The sequence below is a fragment of the Psittacula echo genome (genome assembly GCF_963264785.1).
Source record: "Psittacula echo genome assembly, chromosome: 3".
Classification (NCBI taxonomy): domain Eukaryota; kingdom Metazoa; phylum Chordata; class Aves; order Psittaciformes; family Psittacidae; genus Psittacula; species Psittacula echo.
In genome coordinates, this window is record NC_137736.1 from 60,468,488 (window position 1) to 60,484,004 (window position 15,517).

Consider the following 15,517-nt stretch of genomic DNA (forward strand, 5'->3'; position numbering starts at 1 on the left):
AACACATTTTCAACACGACTGTACAGTCTGACAGGAGCTGCTCTGATGACACATGAAGCTGTGTCAGTGTGCCAGCTCAGCCTGAGGTAGTCATAAGTGGGATGGATGTAAGTCAATGCTATCAGAGGGTCACTTTATCTGATGACTTCCTTCCAGATATGCTCTTCTGGCATTAAGTTAGTTACCATGCTGAACACAGTGAGACCTTCCTCTTGGCAACCCTGTGACTGACTCTTTGTCTTCTCCATCCTGGGCCAGTCATGGCCTTTTGCATAAGCCCATCTCCTCTTTCCATTCCCAAATCTCAGTACATAGATTTCAGATGGGTTCAGGTTCATGTCAGCTAACCATGGCGCTGGAGACACCCAGGCATTCAGCTGATGGCTGGCCAGAGGGCTTGTGCCAATGCCACCATGAAGTCCCCCTCCCTGGGGACAAATTACTGCTGCTGCAAAGCCATGTCCAGAGTATGGAGTCTCCTTCTCCCTGCTCTCACCTGCCAGGATGCTGGAAATGGGGACCAATGGCTGCTGCTTCAAGGGCGCTTCCCAGAAGCTGAGACGGCTCCCTAAGGGAAGGACTGGATCCGGAACTGATCTGGCTCTTAGGTCCGGTGGCCCAGAGTGACCCCCCCTGCTCCTGCTAGTCAGGGTTTGCCATGGAGAGCTCAAGCTCCAGGGATCCAAGACAGGCCTGTGCATGGAGCCAGTGAGCAGTATGGGGAGCCAGGCACCCATTCTCCAGCTCACTCCCAGGTTTCATTATTTAATTGTATGGATATACCTGATGCATCTGATGGTCTCTGGCAAACATTAGAGGAGCATCACTGAGTGCTGAGAATTAAGCTGAGAACTGGCCCACAGAGAAGTGGCTGCTCTGTTTGCCCAGCAGTTTCCTCCGTTTTAGACTTTGTCAGGAGTCCCTGGAAACCAGTGGGAAAGCTGCAGTCGACTGCCAGAGGCTTCGTATCCACATTGCTGTGCATCTCTGCAAGCGTTGCTCGTTGTGATATTTCTGTTTTTCTCAAAGGTCCTTTTTCTTTGCAGTGTGATGTCTTGGATCAGAACTTGCTAAATTTCCTCCCAGAACAAGAGCATTCAGAAATTTATAAGATGTTATCTTCTTGTATGCTTATGACGGATTCTGCCTCATCGGACTACCTAAAAAGTAAGTTTTATTTTATCTTTCCCAGTAAATGAAAAAGCAGGGGCAGGATAAAAATCTTCTCTCAGAAAGAGTTTCTTATATGATGTGCACTATAAAACTTAGGTTCATAGCCTTTAAAAAAGATCTTGACACCTGGAATGACCCTTTGGTTCTATTTTTAAATGAAATTCATCACCTTTATTTTACTAGGCTAAGACTACTTGCAGTTATGTTAATTATTGAATATCGTATCTTTTGAGACAGCTGAGGAAAATAGGTTAGCTGATGGAAACTGAGAGTTTTTGTGAGACAAATCACATCTTAATTGATATTTCAGTCTGTTCGAGTAAGATGCTGTTCAGAGGTATGCTAATGTGGCATACCTTTGGTTTGCATTCTAGTTGAAAAGTATCTGTAAAATCACTGTAATTATTTTCAAACGAAATTTGGTTTTCTTAAAAACGCTTTTATTTGCCTCATCCCTATTCCCTTTAGGAGGTGAGATATAGGAAATCTGAAAACACACGGTAATGTAAGACGTACAGCTGCTTAACCTACTGTATATATAAAACCTGCAGCTGATCACTAATATGCCAAAGTTAATTTAATAGATATTTTGAGGTAATTAGGCATAGTTTTCCAACAGAAGATGTAGAGCAGCTGTGAGTCATGAGAAGCCTAAATAGAAAAAAATGCTATAAATGAAGGATCCGGTTCTCTCCTTCACTACAGCGATGCTATGGCAGTAGTGGAGGTGGTGTAAGACAAGGGCAAGTTATCCACAAAGGCTGTCCCTGAGCTGTGGGCAGACCTGTGCACAGCCCTGAAGAACCTGCACCCCTGCAAAGTGATTCCATGTAGACGCTGATCCTGCCATGTATAGCGTGTAGCACAATGGTGTAGAGGACTCTGAGTGGTAACAAGCTGCTCTTGTGCTGCCAGTTGCAAGATTGGGGTTGGAAGACACCAGTGGTTGTGTTTAGCTTAAATAGCATATTTATTTCTTCTTCTTCTTCTTTTAACAATCCAGCTGACAATGAACTAGAGTTTTATTGTCATCTTCTGAGAGGAAGTTTGAACCCAAAGGAATTTCCAACATATGAATACATAAAATTTGTAGGAAATTTTCGGTCTTACAGCAATGGTAAGCTTTAATTGTTGTATAAATGTTACTTTAGCTGTGTAAAATAAAATATCAGTATTGCTCCATTGAACAAGACAGGCTTTTAACTGAAAGGACTATTTTTAATGTTATGGGGTAAATTCTGCTTCACATGGATCTCACTGCTGATTTGCCATAGTTGGACAAACACCTATGAAGAGTGAAACTGTGTTAGTTGCTTTTGTTACTGCCCTTCACTTGTTAGCAGTGATCCTTTGACTCTGCATAAGTTTGCAAATAATGGCAGGTTCAGAGGAGTGTTTGCGCTCACTAATACTGTGTGCTAAGACTCTACCTATTAACTAAATAATAAGCTTGCTACCTTATCTGCTGGCTTACATTAAATGTTAAGTTCTGTGCCAGAACTGACAATCTACCAAATCTGCCCTCTCACCCTGCTCTGCAACCTACATTGTAATGGAGTGCCTGCACGCACAGCTCTGCACTGTGGTGAGGGGTCCCCTGCCACTGGCATCGGAGTGTCTGAGGACCCTTCCACCTACCTCCTTCTTCAGATGCCATTTTACATTCCTCTCCAGCACTGCAGAACCCAATACCCTCAAAAAGGGAAAGAAATGCAGTCAGCATAGTCGCTGGTGCGCCACAGCCTGTCTGAGGGATGCAGGGCATATTTCCACCTCGCCCATTCCTAACAAACAGATTGCTGCATGGCCATTAGTGTCGGAAATAAAATACCCTTTTATTACTTTCCCTTCCCCTGCCTGCCCAAGTTTGCTTTAGTTACTTGCCTGATTGAACTCCAGAGTGGCATTTCCAAAGTTGCTGGTATTGTTCCAAATAGGTCATCCTCAGCAAAAAAAATTCCCCACCGTGCTTTCCAAAAACCACACGCCACACTGCGAGAAAATAAGTCCCTGTCCCCATTTAACTTTCTGCTCTTGCTCCACATGACTAGAATAGAAACCTACGTGCAGTATGGAGATATGTATTTCTTGTTTGGTGCCATCTGATTTGAAGCTTTATTTGTAATAAGAAATGTAACTGCCTGTATGCTTTCTAGTTTGAATGAAGTGAAATGCGGCTGCCTGACAGACGCGCACACCAAGCTGTTCTGTTTTCTAGAGCAGAAACTGGCTTTCAGGTGCTGACTCATAAGGATACATTTCTACCAGGGGAATTTCTGATCCATTTTCTTCAAGGATTTTTCAGCCTTTTATTTTGGCATGACCTTAATATTGCCTTTTTACCTGTTAGGATTTAATATTCCAGCATTTGTATGAGTGGCTATTACTCAGAAGAAAGATAAAACTTGCATTAAAGGTATCTTCCCTAGCTTGATGCATATAAATTAAATGGGAACATATTGATTTCAGGAGACACCAAATCATTTTCCAAAGACCCCAGCTTATAGCTTTCAAGTAAGACATGTGCTTTCTGCTTCGATATTTTTTCCTCTGTGACACCTTTTTCTAAATCTTCCACCTTATTTTGTCTCTTCTACTTTCTTCCCATCTCTGCTGCATTCAGGCCCTCTGTTTAACAGGGAGGGGATAGCCCTTGCCCCTGGTGTGTGAGATGGTGCCTTCCTGGCCCCATTCCCATTTCCCCATCGCAGAACCCAACAGCTTACCCATCCTGACTTTAGATTCCTGAGTTCAGTGCAGAGCCTGCTGCAAATACTTATTCATCAGTGCATCCCCAGCACTGCTCCCCCTTGGCTGGGGGACATCCCCATAGCCCCCTCTGTCTCCAACGCCCAGCACCCTGGCTTCTAATCCAGCCACAAAAGCACCTCCCAGTAAAGGTGGAAGCAAGTGCACTAGAGTCGTGATTTCGCAGCAGTCACCTCTGTTTGCTCGGGGGCTGATAACCTTGGGCCAAGGGCAGAGCGAGCAGCCAGAGGAGGGTGCAGATCTCCAAAGTGGCTGTTGTTAGCTCCACTGGGCTTCTCGCATCAGTCAGCTGCACCCTGAGCAAGGCGTGGGGGCATCAGCTCAAGTGAGCAACATACGAATGCATCTGCCCCTTGGGCAGCTTTACAGCCCCAGGCCTGGGGGCAAGGAGCTGTGCTTTGACAAGGGGACTTGCAGCATGGACATCCTTGAGCATCTCAAGGACACAGCGATGGGCTGGGTTCCCACCTCTGCTTGGCTCCTCACATCCCAAGACACCCTGTTATCAGGCACTGTCCCCCCAGCCAGTGCACCTCCCAGACCTGCCAGTAATTTCTCTCTTCTTCCTTCCATGAAATAAATACCCATTCTCCAGCCATCCCCCCTCTAGGTGTGAGGCCAAGCGGGTGAGAAAGACAGCAGTGGGAAGGGTGATGGTGGAGACACATATCACTTGCAGGGCAGCACTCTTCCTATGTGCGTAGGATTAGCTGGCCCCAAATCCTGCTTTTTGGAGGTGTTTGTGAAGGAAGGAGGCTAAGCTGAAGATAAAAAAGAGTTAGCTGGGGGAGAAAGACAGAAATTGCAAATTAAGCTTAATTAGCAGGAGACGTTCCTTATGAATGTATTCAAGAATGTTTTTCCCTGTAGCTATTCACAGCAGTGGAAGTGTGATCATGTTTTTACACATGGGAGACTGATACAGGATGTTCTTCTCTAAATACAAATCTCTGCTTTTTAACCACCCAATCCTACCTTTGTTTCCAGTGGTTTGCTGAGTGTACTCTGAGGCTGCCCTGCCTGTACATTCCTGCTGCAGGAACACCAGAGCCTCTGTGGCTGGGGAAACTCTTTTATCCCTGGTCAGGCTGTATCCCATCAGGATACTTTACTATGCTGTTCTCATTAATTTAGAGTCATGGCAGTGACAGTCCTAACACCTCACTTAACCTTCACTAATGTTTTGAAGAACTGGTAGGTCTGTTTTTGCCCTCTTTAACAGAAATGTCATTAGCTTTATTCTACTCCCACATAACCTTTTACATAATTTCCCGTGAATTATCATCTTTTTAGACTCATTTTACTATTGTTCATTGCTCACGTAATGGTGGTGCCTGGGGGAAGGGGGTCATGAATGCTGCAGTCCCAGTCACCTCGCCTCCTCCTGTCTTCCTTCATATTTTCTCCATTGATCACATTGTACCTTATGGCCAAGAACATCATATAGGGATGGGTTTGAATGGATTAATTTGAAGGATTGAGGCTTAGAAAGCCAGTTAGGGGCTTAACTGCTCTCCCTAACTTTAGTTAGAGCCCTGGGGCTTTAAAGGGCATTGTACTGAGACGCCAAAGAGATTTTTTTGTCTGCTAAAGTAGAACAAATACCTGATACCTACCAAGGTGACTTGTCACCAGGATTGCTGTCAAGGAGCCAGATCATGCATAACCTACCTCAAACCCAGGCTACTCCCTGAGAGGAGCATTCACTGGCATCCTCCAGATCCCAGAAGGTGCAGGGAGATGCATGTGCAGCCCCAGAAATTGCCTGGGAAAGTTCACATAGGTGACGGCATGTGTTCAGTCTTTCGGAAGATCAGTGTCCCTAGAGCTCCTGGGCTCAGCTATAGCTGGAGGCAAGAGGAGCTGTACAGCCCGGTGCCAGGGTTAGCAAGAGGGTCCCCTCTTGGCCTGGTCCCAGGGATGGTGTGCAGGAAGCTGTGCTCCGTAAACCCTGCTACAAGGACATTTCTGCTGCTGTATCTACAACAGGGATGTGACATGAGCCGCCTGCACATGAGCAAAGCCCGCTTGAATTAGTGTGCCCAAGCAAGAGCAGCCAACTGGAGAAAACAGCAAAGTGAGCTATGTGGAGTGACTGCATGAGTCACTGGCTGTGCTAAATCAAATACAGGAGATTTGATTTTGCATTTGGGAGGATTATATAATCGTCATTAATTACACTTCCATGAGAAAAGCAGGACTGTAGCCTGACGTGAAGAATCAATGGTCCCTTGAGAGAAGAGGAGTGGCCCACGGGCCACTCAGTACAGGAAAGTGGAGTTCCCTCTTTGTTTCTGTGAGACATCCCTACTTGCTCTTAGAGCATAAACTTTTGGGGGTTTTATTTGCAAATAGGAACTCTTTCTAATATTTTTATGTATTTCAGGTTCTGGTCCTGTAGTCCAGATTTTAACAAGACAGATGAATGTATGCAAACATCTGAGGCAGCCAAGTGCCATCACTGTACCTGTTGACCTGTAGTGCCTGATAAGGGACAGAGTCATGTCAGCATCACCTATGAATAATGCAGTGGCTCCCATCCAGTCTTGCCCGAGGGCTGATGGGGGGGCGCAAGTAATAAAGGCAACCCTCAAAAAAATCCAAGAAATACATAGCTCACAGTATAAAATGTCAAATTAAGTGAGAACAGATTATTTTACAAAGCTGCTTAATAGCTTACTCTGATAAGAAAAGATAAGGTGGGCTGGATTTATCCCTCTTGTGAAAATTGTTTGTACGTTTGTAAACAGAAAAAGATCTCTCATAATGATATAACCAAATATTGGCTTTGGTATCCTATTTCTGAGGTGACACACTTGCTTAAAAACTCCTGAAACAGACAGAGCCAGAGTCCTGCCTTTCAGAGTGTTTACCAGTACAAAAAAAGGACCACCAGCATCTTTACAGTGACAGATCCATCCTTTCTTCCAAAATGCCTGAAGTTTTCCTCTTGAAGGAGGAGATAACAGTTACGTGAAAAGAGCTCCTGATTGAGTAATATCATTAAATAGTATAGTGGAATTTAAAATTGAGCATTTTTGTTCCCAGTTACATGGAAACTCAGGAAGTATCTGGTTACTGGATGCTAATAATAGCAGATACTCTACTGTTAGCTGGTACATTTATGAGAGATAAGAATAACCATCTAGAAAATTATTATGCTGAGGGGAAAAAAAGTCTTTTCACTCTCAGAAAAATTAATTCATTCTGAATTCCTTTTTAAAAGAAACAAGCAATTTATACAGAAGATACATTGATCTTGAGCCTCCATCAGCATATGCAGAAACATCTGATAAGAATAACTCAAACTGAAATGAATGTTTTGATCAGAACCAACAGCCACACATAATTATTATTTGCTATTCACAATATCGTAGAAGCTGCGGCTATCAATCTGCAGTGCTTATGTTGGGTTCTCCATGGGCACTTGAGAAAAAAGGCACTATTCCTTCCTAAAGAATTTACCTGTATCAGCACAGGATGGCGAGGGGAGAAACAGGAGGAGGAAAGAGGAGAGAGTAGATCAAAGTAGACAAGTGATGTATGGACACCATCACTGTTACTCATCTGATGCTACTGAGCGCAGTCTGGATTGTTGCTGGCACTTTTGATTTCTTCATTATATATATTAATTGCTGAATATTTTGTTTATCTGTGGTCTGAATGCATTTATATGAAACAATCTTGATTTTATTCTGGTCTGTTTGGGTTGCATTTTTTGAAATCACTGCTCAGTTTGTTTGACAGTCACTAAGGCTGGTTCTTTAAACATTAACATCTACTGACAAAACAGGAAGGAGGGGTTTCTTCTTTCAAATGGCATAAATGAGAGGTTTGCTGTTACGGAAAGAGTATGTTTTAAACAACCTAAGTTAAAATAAGATGACTGACCAAGCAGCTGACTGCTGCACTATTATTAACTGAATCATGTGGCATCTGGGGGGTTTTAAACATGTTCTCGTTAATTTCATGTGGCATGATTTGTATCCCTAAGGATGAAAATCTTTTCACCTGTGGAAGTTAAGGGCTTGGTTCCTTATACATATTACTTACTGTTAACGTCTTGTCCTTAGTGTTCTGGTCTTTTCTGAAAAAAAAACAAAACCAAATAACAAAAAAAAAAAAAAAAAAAAAACCACACAAAAAACCCATATATAGACAAGTCAGTTTCTTCTTATCTTCTTATATGGTATTTGCAAGTAAATTAATACTTCTGCAAAAGTATTTTGTGGTAGCTCTAAGAGCAGCAGGTCTGATAGCTAATTGCAAAAACTATTAAAATTCATGGTAAGGAGCATCAGCTAACTGCTATATATGAGACAACTGTTTCTTCTTTGTAGTTATGTACTTAGCTTTGTCACACAATCTTCTAATTCCCTACTCAAGATATTTTGTCTAGATCATTTAATTGTGAAGCGCACATGTCCTCATTCACCCAAGGCCACTTGTTTATAGCCAGCTTAACATTTCATCAGCCACCTTCTGACAAAAGCATTCTGAGACCTGTATTTGACTTATAAATGTTAACATCATCATATCCTCAGACTTTATCCTGTGTTTTCCATTCCACTGTTTTTTCTGTGGTGCTCTCAGAAAGTTCGCTACTGAACTTTGCTACTTCAAGATGTTGTGTGTTTTCTTTTAAAGAGACTTGGCGGATTATAAAGTATGATTTTTCAGAAGGCATGCTTATTTTTTTTTTCATTTATGTAATGATCTCTTTTTTTAACTACACTTTAAAATTTATCAACAAAAAAGGTTGAAATTTGTTCATCAGCTGCAAGGGCAGAGCAAAACAGGCTGTGCAGATAGAGCTGTGGAAAGAACAGATACAACAAAATAAATCAGGCAGCAAAGTAATTCAGAAACAAATGTCAGGGATTTTTTTTTCCTTTCAGCTATTGTAGTTGTTATTTTCAGATGGAGAGGTACACTGCAAGGTGGTGGCTATCCGCCTGCATCATCGAGGCTTTTAATGCTCTGACTTTGTCAAAGGCTTTTGAACATGGAGATGGCACAGTACCTGTTCAAAGTCAGGATGGATGACTTTCAGCCAGGCCAGCTCTCTCTCTTCTCCTGGGGCTTATTCATTCACTGACGCTTAAGTTCAAGATTCCCAAACATTTTGGGTGAAATCCAGAATTGAAATGCATCCAAAATAAATTATTTACTACATAATTTTCTTATACAATAATTATTACCCTTTTAGTATTGCTTTTACCTCTGGAAATATAATCCTATTTTGTAAATGCCATATTCAGGGATGTATTCTGCTCTCTTCTGGGAATACATCTCAGGCCCATGGCTGTTTACATCAAACAGCCGACGCAGAAAAGCCATCTGCTCTCTTTGATGTGACTTGGCCTCTACTTTGTCTTTACTTTCTTCTGCAACTGGTGTCATTTGCAAGCCCATGGGTTCACTAACTAGGTTAACTTATCATACCCGTGGTCTGCAGGCGGAATGTACTTATCTTGTTTTCATATCTTAGAGCACAGTCTGCTGGGCTGTAAGATACAAAAGCATTTGCTACTGAACTTCTATTGCAGAGAGAAACCCCATTGACTTCAAATATGACAACATATTTCACCGGAAGCTTGGAAGTAACATTTTACAATGCCCTTAATGTGGGTTTATAGCAATCCCATTAATTTTTAAACAGGTCTGACTATGAAAAGTGACAGACTTGCACAAAATAATCACATCAGAGATGAACCAATAACTCTTTACTCCGGCTTCTCCTGTTTCCTGTAGCTCCTAACTCTTTCTACATTTTTTACCATCTCTTGTATTAATAATCCCATAGAAGCCCTCATATATGCACATAACCCCAGGAGCAGTACAGGAACAGATATTCCTAGGAAGTCCCCAGAGCAAGTGCGCTTTGCTGGTGAAAGGAGGAGGATTTTGCCCATATTTTTTATCTCAATATCCAGTCAGCCATGCCCTCCAGACTCAATTGCAAGAGAGGGCTGTAATGTCTGTGGATGTGCACATCTGTGCTTCTGAAATGAGGACTCTTTCTTCCCCTTTTTGGCACAATATATATTGTGTACACAGTGGCCTAAACCGGTTAATCACAGGTGTGAATTCTCCTCAGAGTACTTACTTTTTCTGTCTCATACCCTTTTATCCTTATCAGTTACTCTTTTGTATCGTTATTCTAAGGCTTTTAATAGGTTGAACTGGGTTCCAAAAACACGTGTAAATTGAGACTTCTTCCATCTCTACAGTTTATGCTAGTGAACTAAGCCTAGTGCAGAAGCACCCCAGAATAAAAATTGCTAGTTATCTCCTCCACAGATAGATAGAAAGCTCTGCATTTTCACAGGAACGGTCATGCTTAAACTTGCTTTATCCTGTGCCAAAGAGACAAACTGTAGGAAATTTCACAAAGTTGGACATAGGGACGTAACAGTAAAGAATATTAGCATTTATGCCTTTTAGCATTATTAACTCATATTGGTGAACTCCAGCTGCTAAATGGGGCCTTCTCTGCCCCCATCGGAGACAGTCGGCTGGGCAGGGCAAGAGTTTGTGGGACCAGCCCAGTTCCCACTGTAGCTTAGCACAGAGTTTTCTTTCACTGCTGTGAAAGTAGGATTACCATCTCTAAACAGCTCAAATTTGGAGGAAGAATTTGCATTATGTTATTGTAACATGGGACTGCGGGCTAGCTTAAGGCAACGCGTTCTTTTGGCAGCACATCTCTGTGGCCGGAGGTGCTAGAGGGCTCTCAAAGCAACGCAAGAGCTGTGCAATCATGAAAGACAGATAAAAAACTATATACAAAATCTGTAGCTACATCACATCCAGTTTTTCCTTTTGCCCAGTGTTTCAGGAGACAGCAGACCATTTGCAGGCTCACCAGAAATGCCTGTGCCATGCATGGGGTCCTTTTTAGGGTCTCTTTTATTGAAACAAGGAGAACTCACGCACACTGGGGACAGTTCATTGCTAGCTCAATGGAGCCTCACTGGTGATGGGCCCTGGTGTTTTGCCACTGATGACTTGATGATCTCTCTTCAGCTACCTAACTTGCCAATGCTTTTTTCCACTGCTTCATGGAAGCCAGGGCACTAGGCATGCTGCAGCATGTATTTTTTTCTTGGTGGTCAAAAAGAGCAATTGGATGCATGGGGTTTCTTTCCAGAAAGCTGGTTTATGCTCTTTAATGTCGTTTGGCCTCATTTTTATCAGGATTAACCTATAAGATTCATACTTGAAGTTAAGCTCCGATGTCTTTCTGCATAACATGACTGACTTGGATTTAAATATATGCATATCAGCTTTAAAAGCTTTTAGAGCACTTCTCTGAATAAAATTAATACTAGTACGCTTCATGTGTGCAAAATAGTCAGGAAGAACAAATTGTGTATAAGGAACGACTTTGTGTCCTGGTTTTTTCTCTACCTAGTGCCTAACTCCACTTGCAATGGCTTTGATGAGGCTGTCCCAAGGGCTTACAGAACATCCCCGGGAAAGCAGATCTGCTTCGTTGCGACTGTTCGTCTGGCAACGCCTCAGTTTCTAAAGGTAAGTGCATACCCTGGGTCGCATTCATTTCAGAACTTCTCAAACGCTTTCAGATGGGGTGACATGCAAAGTTCTTAGTTTTGCTAATTGAATGGATTACAGATATCACATTTCATGCATAGAAATCCAGTGAAGAGGATTATCAGTGTGAGCCAGGATCTGCAGAAGCAATGTTACTTCTCCTCTCCTTGCATGGGAGATGGAAACCCTCCTTGCACTAGGAATTGCACAGTCACTTTGAAATTGGCTTTTTCATTACTGCTTTCTGCTCTGGGACTTGCAGGGCACTCTTGAGTGATTCGTGGCCCCAGCAGGCTACTGGGGGGCCCCAGCAGAATCTCTTCTGTGTAAGAACACTTTCTATAATCTTAACCACAGTAATCATATTAGTATGACAGGCTGGAGTTAAGGTTTCCGGGAACGCTGAAAGCAAGTTCCCTTGTCTTTGGGCAACTAAGATCTCAAATTAAACAGGGAAACTAAATGGGCTGCACGTGGCAATGAGCTGCCCAATGCTAGGGAGGAGAAGAACCTAGAGAAGGTGTTAGCTGCCACAAAATCCTAGACACTGATTGCTTCAGTTCACCTGAGTGACTCACTCAACCCCAACTCTTGACTTCCTCTAAAGTAAAGGCCAAAATATGTATCTGATTGGCTAACGAAGGCAGAATTAGCGTGTTGGTTGCACACAGCAATGTTTGCATGTCACACCTTGAATTTCAGGGTATGTTATTGCCATCAGTATGTATTTTGGCATAAACTGTAGATGGGGAAGAGAGGAATTTAAGGGATGCCTGAAGCCTTTTCCTTCTGTACAGCCAGCAACTTTAATCAATTTTGTAAGCATTGACATGTATCAAAGAAACACTTGAAAGCAGCACGTCACCTCCCGTATGAAGACAGGCTGAGAAAGTTGGGGCTGTTCAGCCTGGAGAAGAGAAGGCTGCATGGAGACCTCATAGCAGCCTTCCAGTATCTGAAGGAGGCCTACAAGGATGCTGGGGATGGACTATTCATCAGGGACTGTAGTGACAGGACAAGGGGTAACGGGTTCAAACTTGAACGGGGGAAGTTTAGATTTGATATAAAGAAGAAATTCTTTACTGAGAGGGTGGTGAGGCACTGGAATGGGTTGCCCAGGGAGGTTGTGAATGCTCCATCCTTGGCGGTCTTCAAGGCCGGGTTGGATGAGGCCTTGGGTGGCATGGTTTAGTGTGGGGTGTCCCTGCCCATGGCAGGGGGGTTGGAACTTGATGATCTTCAGGTCCTTTCCAACCCTAACTATTCTATGATTCTATGACAGATTCTATGTCCCAGCTTGTCCTCTGGTCCCAAGAGGTGGTCTGTATGACTTCCCTCTCATAGAGGGACAGCAGAGACAGAAGTGGCAGTGGAGGCATGGGTGGGTGTCACTGAGCTCACGGCACAGGGGAATGTGGCACCAGGGAGCAGGAGGACAGGCACACTGGGGGCCAGTGGGCAGGCTGTACTTATAATGATGATAGAGACATCTGCAAGACAGACATGGGGGACACGGTAACCCTGGATGCCACTAAATCCTGAGTGCTGATGCTGGCGAGTCCCAGGCCAGAGGCCTCCAGATTGACTCCAGGCAGCTCGTGGAGCTGGAGGTGCCCCTGCAAACTGCCAGTGAGAGACGAGAGGTTGGCAGAGGGGATCTGGGGCATGCAGCCAGCCCCAGCCCATGCATAAGTGTGCACCATGGTGCCATCCTTCCTCACCTTCCTATCTCCACCTAACGAGTAATCACCGCTGACTGCCTCCTGATCCTCACCCCTCTGGGGCAAGGATGTCTTGCCTCACAGGCAGCCCTGTGCCCTGCCTCCTTCCATGCACTTATTAATTATCATTATCAGAAGTGCCAAGGGCTTCTGTGAGCCTTAAGGGCCAGCTTCTTTGCTTCACTGGAGTAAAGTGCAAGGCAAAACCACTACCTTTCACCTATCTGACAGGCTTCATGCAGGCTGCCTGCCTGAAAATGCATGTACTCCTCTTTGGCTGTTGAGTAGGAAGGAGAGTGTCCCCCTTTCTCAAATAGGGCTCCAAGGGCAGACATCCAAAAGGACTGGGCAAGGGTGGCAGGTATCTTTAGTAACACAAAGAGAGCAAGGAAAGTCGTGACAAACCCATATGGGACCAAGCACAGGCTGGATGCTGGAAAAGGGCATTGCTCCTTGGGGCTGTTGGCAGCACAGCCATCACACACCAGGCACTGCTGCAAAATCATGAAAACTTTGGCTCCTTGAAGAACAGTCTCAGCTCTTAACTCCACGTGGATCACAAGTTCTTCTTCCCAACTCCTGCAAAAATGTTGGCATTGATAAATACAATAGATTGATCTTTGGAGTTGCCAGAAAATGTGCAAATTCTCTGTTTTCTCCTCTTATGCACTATGTATTTATAGCTAACAAAAGCTAGATGAAGCAGAACTCTAAGTCAGCTCTTTACCACACAGGAAATGTGCATCGTGGAAGAACCTCTAGAGGAATTCACATCACGACACAGCCTGGAGTGGAAATTTTTGTTCCTGGATCACAGGTTGGTGACAAGAAGAGCACTCCTGGTTGCATTTGATGCTTGTCTACTGTTGTTTTCATAAGTGCAATTCTCTCAAATAGTGTTCCATTTCACATCTAAATCGCATGAGCAGGAGGGCTGCCACTGAAATTCCTACAAAAGTTGATGTTTACTATTTTACATTTAGTTTTGCATTTGGTTTTATCAGTCTTTTAAAACAAAACTACTCTGTTTCTCAGGCCAAATTTGTGATTAGCTTGTTCTCATTTCCTTTAAAATTATCAACGGACCAGAGTCTGTCACATGGCAAAATGATCTAATTGTTTTACAGCTGCAGAAACCATTCTTCCCAAATCCAGCCATTGACTCCGTGTGTGCATTTCCCACCAAGTTACGAACAGAAAGTCTGTGCTGGCCCAAGGCAACCATGCTGGCAAATGTACAAATCAACTGCCTCAGCATGTCATGGACAAGCTCTGCAGGCACCCAGAGGGAAGCAGCACAGATGATCTCCCCTCCTACCCCCATAGTCCCAGCAGACGATGGCTTCCTATCACCTTGCCATACGTTTTCCCCAGTGCAGAGACTGTGGGAGCCGCAGCAAAGCCCCTGACCAAGGAACAGCCAGGGAATGGCTCCCTCACAGCAGGCTCCTCCTGTGTGAAGGTCTCTGAGAAGCTGAGCTGCTTTCCACAACCACATTTTCCCTGGAATATGGGGTTGTCATAGCCTTGTCCTGGGAGGATGGTGCCTCCTGGCACTGCCATGCCCAGCTGGGCATCCCAGGCACAAGGAAGAAGTCCTGATCCGTTCTCCTGGGGTGGATAACTATACACTGATAAGCGAGAGCAAATATGGGCTTTTGGCATATCTGTGTCAACATGCAGAACTGCTTGTTTCGTGGTTTATGAATTCACTTATATTGTGCCTAACCGCAGAGCACCGCCGATTATAGGATACTTGCCTTTTGAAGTGCTGGGTACTTCTGGCTACGACTATTACCATATAGATGACCTAGAGCTGCTAGCAAGGTGCCATGAACACTGTAAGTATCGCATGGCCCAGGTTCCTGTGGAGTCACTGGGACGCCTCTTTTCAGTGAAATGAAATTTCAGTTAAAATTGTTTTAAACTTGGAAGGAGAGGTTTGACCCTTCCCTTGCACCTGTATGTCTTAGCAAGAGATGCAGCAGACTGGAGGCACTGCAGCTTGATCGGCATCTGGGCCAGACTTATCAAGCTCTGAAAAATACAATTTTACCCTCCATATCCCCAAAGTAGTCAACAAGACTCACTGAATGGATAAAATACACCAAATTAGACCCCGCTCTATTAGTAACGAATACGCAGGAATAGTTCAAGCAATCTCAGAAAATATTGTATTTTCTAAAACTCTCACAGATTATTTATCCTAATGTTGTTCACCACATATTTAGGATACCTGTGATAATTGAATATAGTCTATTAAGATTTAATTGAAAAACTCTTTCACTGAGTGAAGA

The 15,517-nt window shown here is 43.7% G+C and overlaps 1 protein-coding gene across 1 annotated transcript in view; it reads left to right on the forward strand.

The window, feature by feature from the left end:
- The window catches only part of NPAS2 (neuronal PAS domain protein 2), a gene marked incomplete at both ends in the record, with an annotated part of 104,139 nt that overhangs the window by 67,917 nt on the left and 20,705 nt on the right, over nucleotides 1-15,517 (forward strand). The window contains 5 exons of the mRNA XM_080614271.1: nucleotides 1,047-1,167; nucleotides 2,177-2,290; nucleotides 11,360-11,478; nucleotides 13,955-14,037; nucleotides 14,955-15,061. Of these exons, the coding sequence (XP_080470397.1) occupies nucleotides 1,047-1,167; nucleotides 2,177-2,290; nucleotides 11,360-11,478; nucleotides 13,955-14,037; nucleotides 14,955-15,061 (544 nt within the window). The remainder of the gene's footprint in view (nucleotides 1-1,046; nucleotides 1,168-2,176; nucleotides 2,291-11,359; nucleotides 11,479-13,954; nucleotides 14,038-14,954; nucleotides 15,062-15,517) is intronic.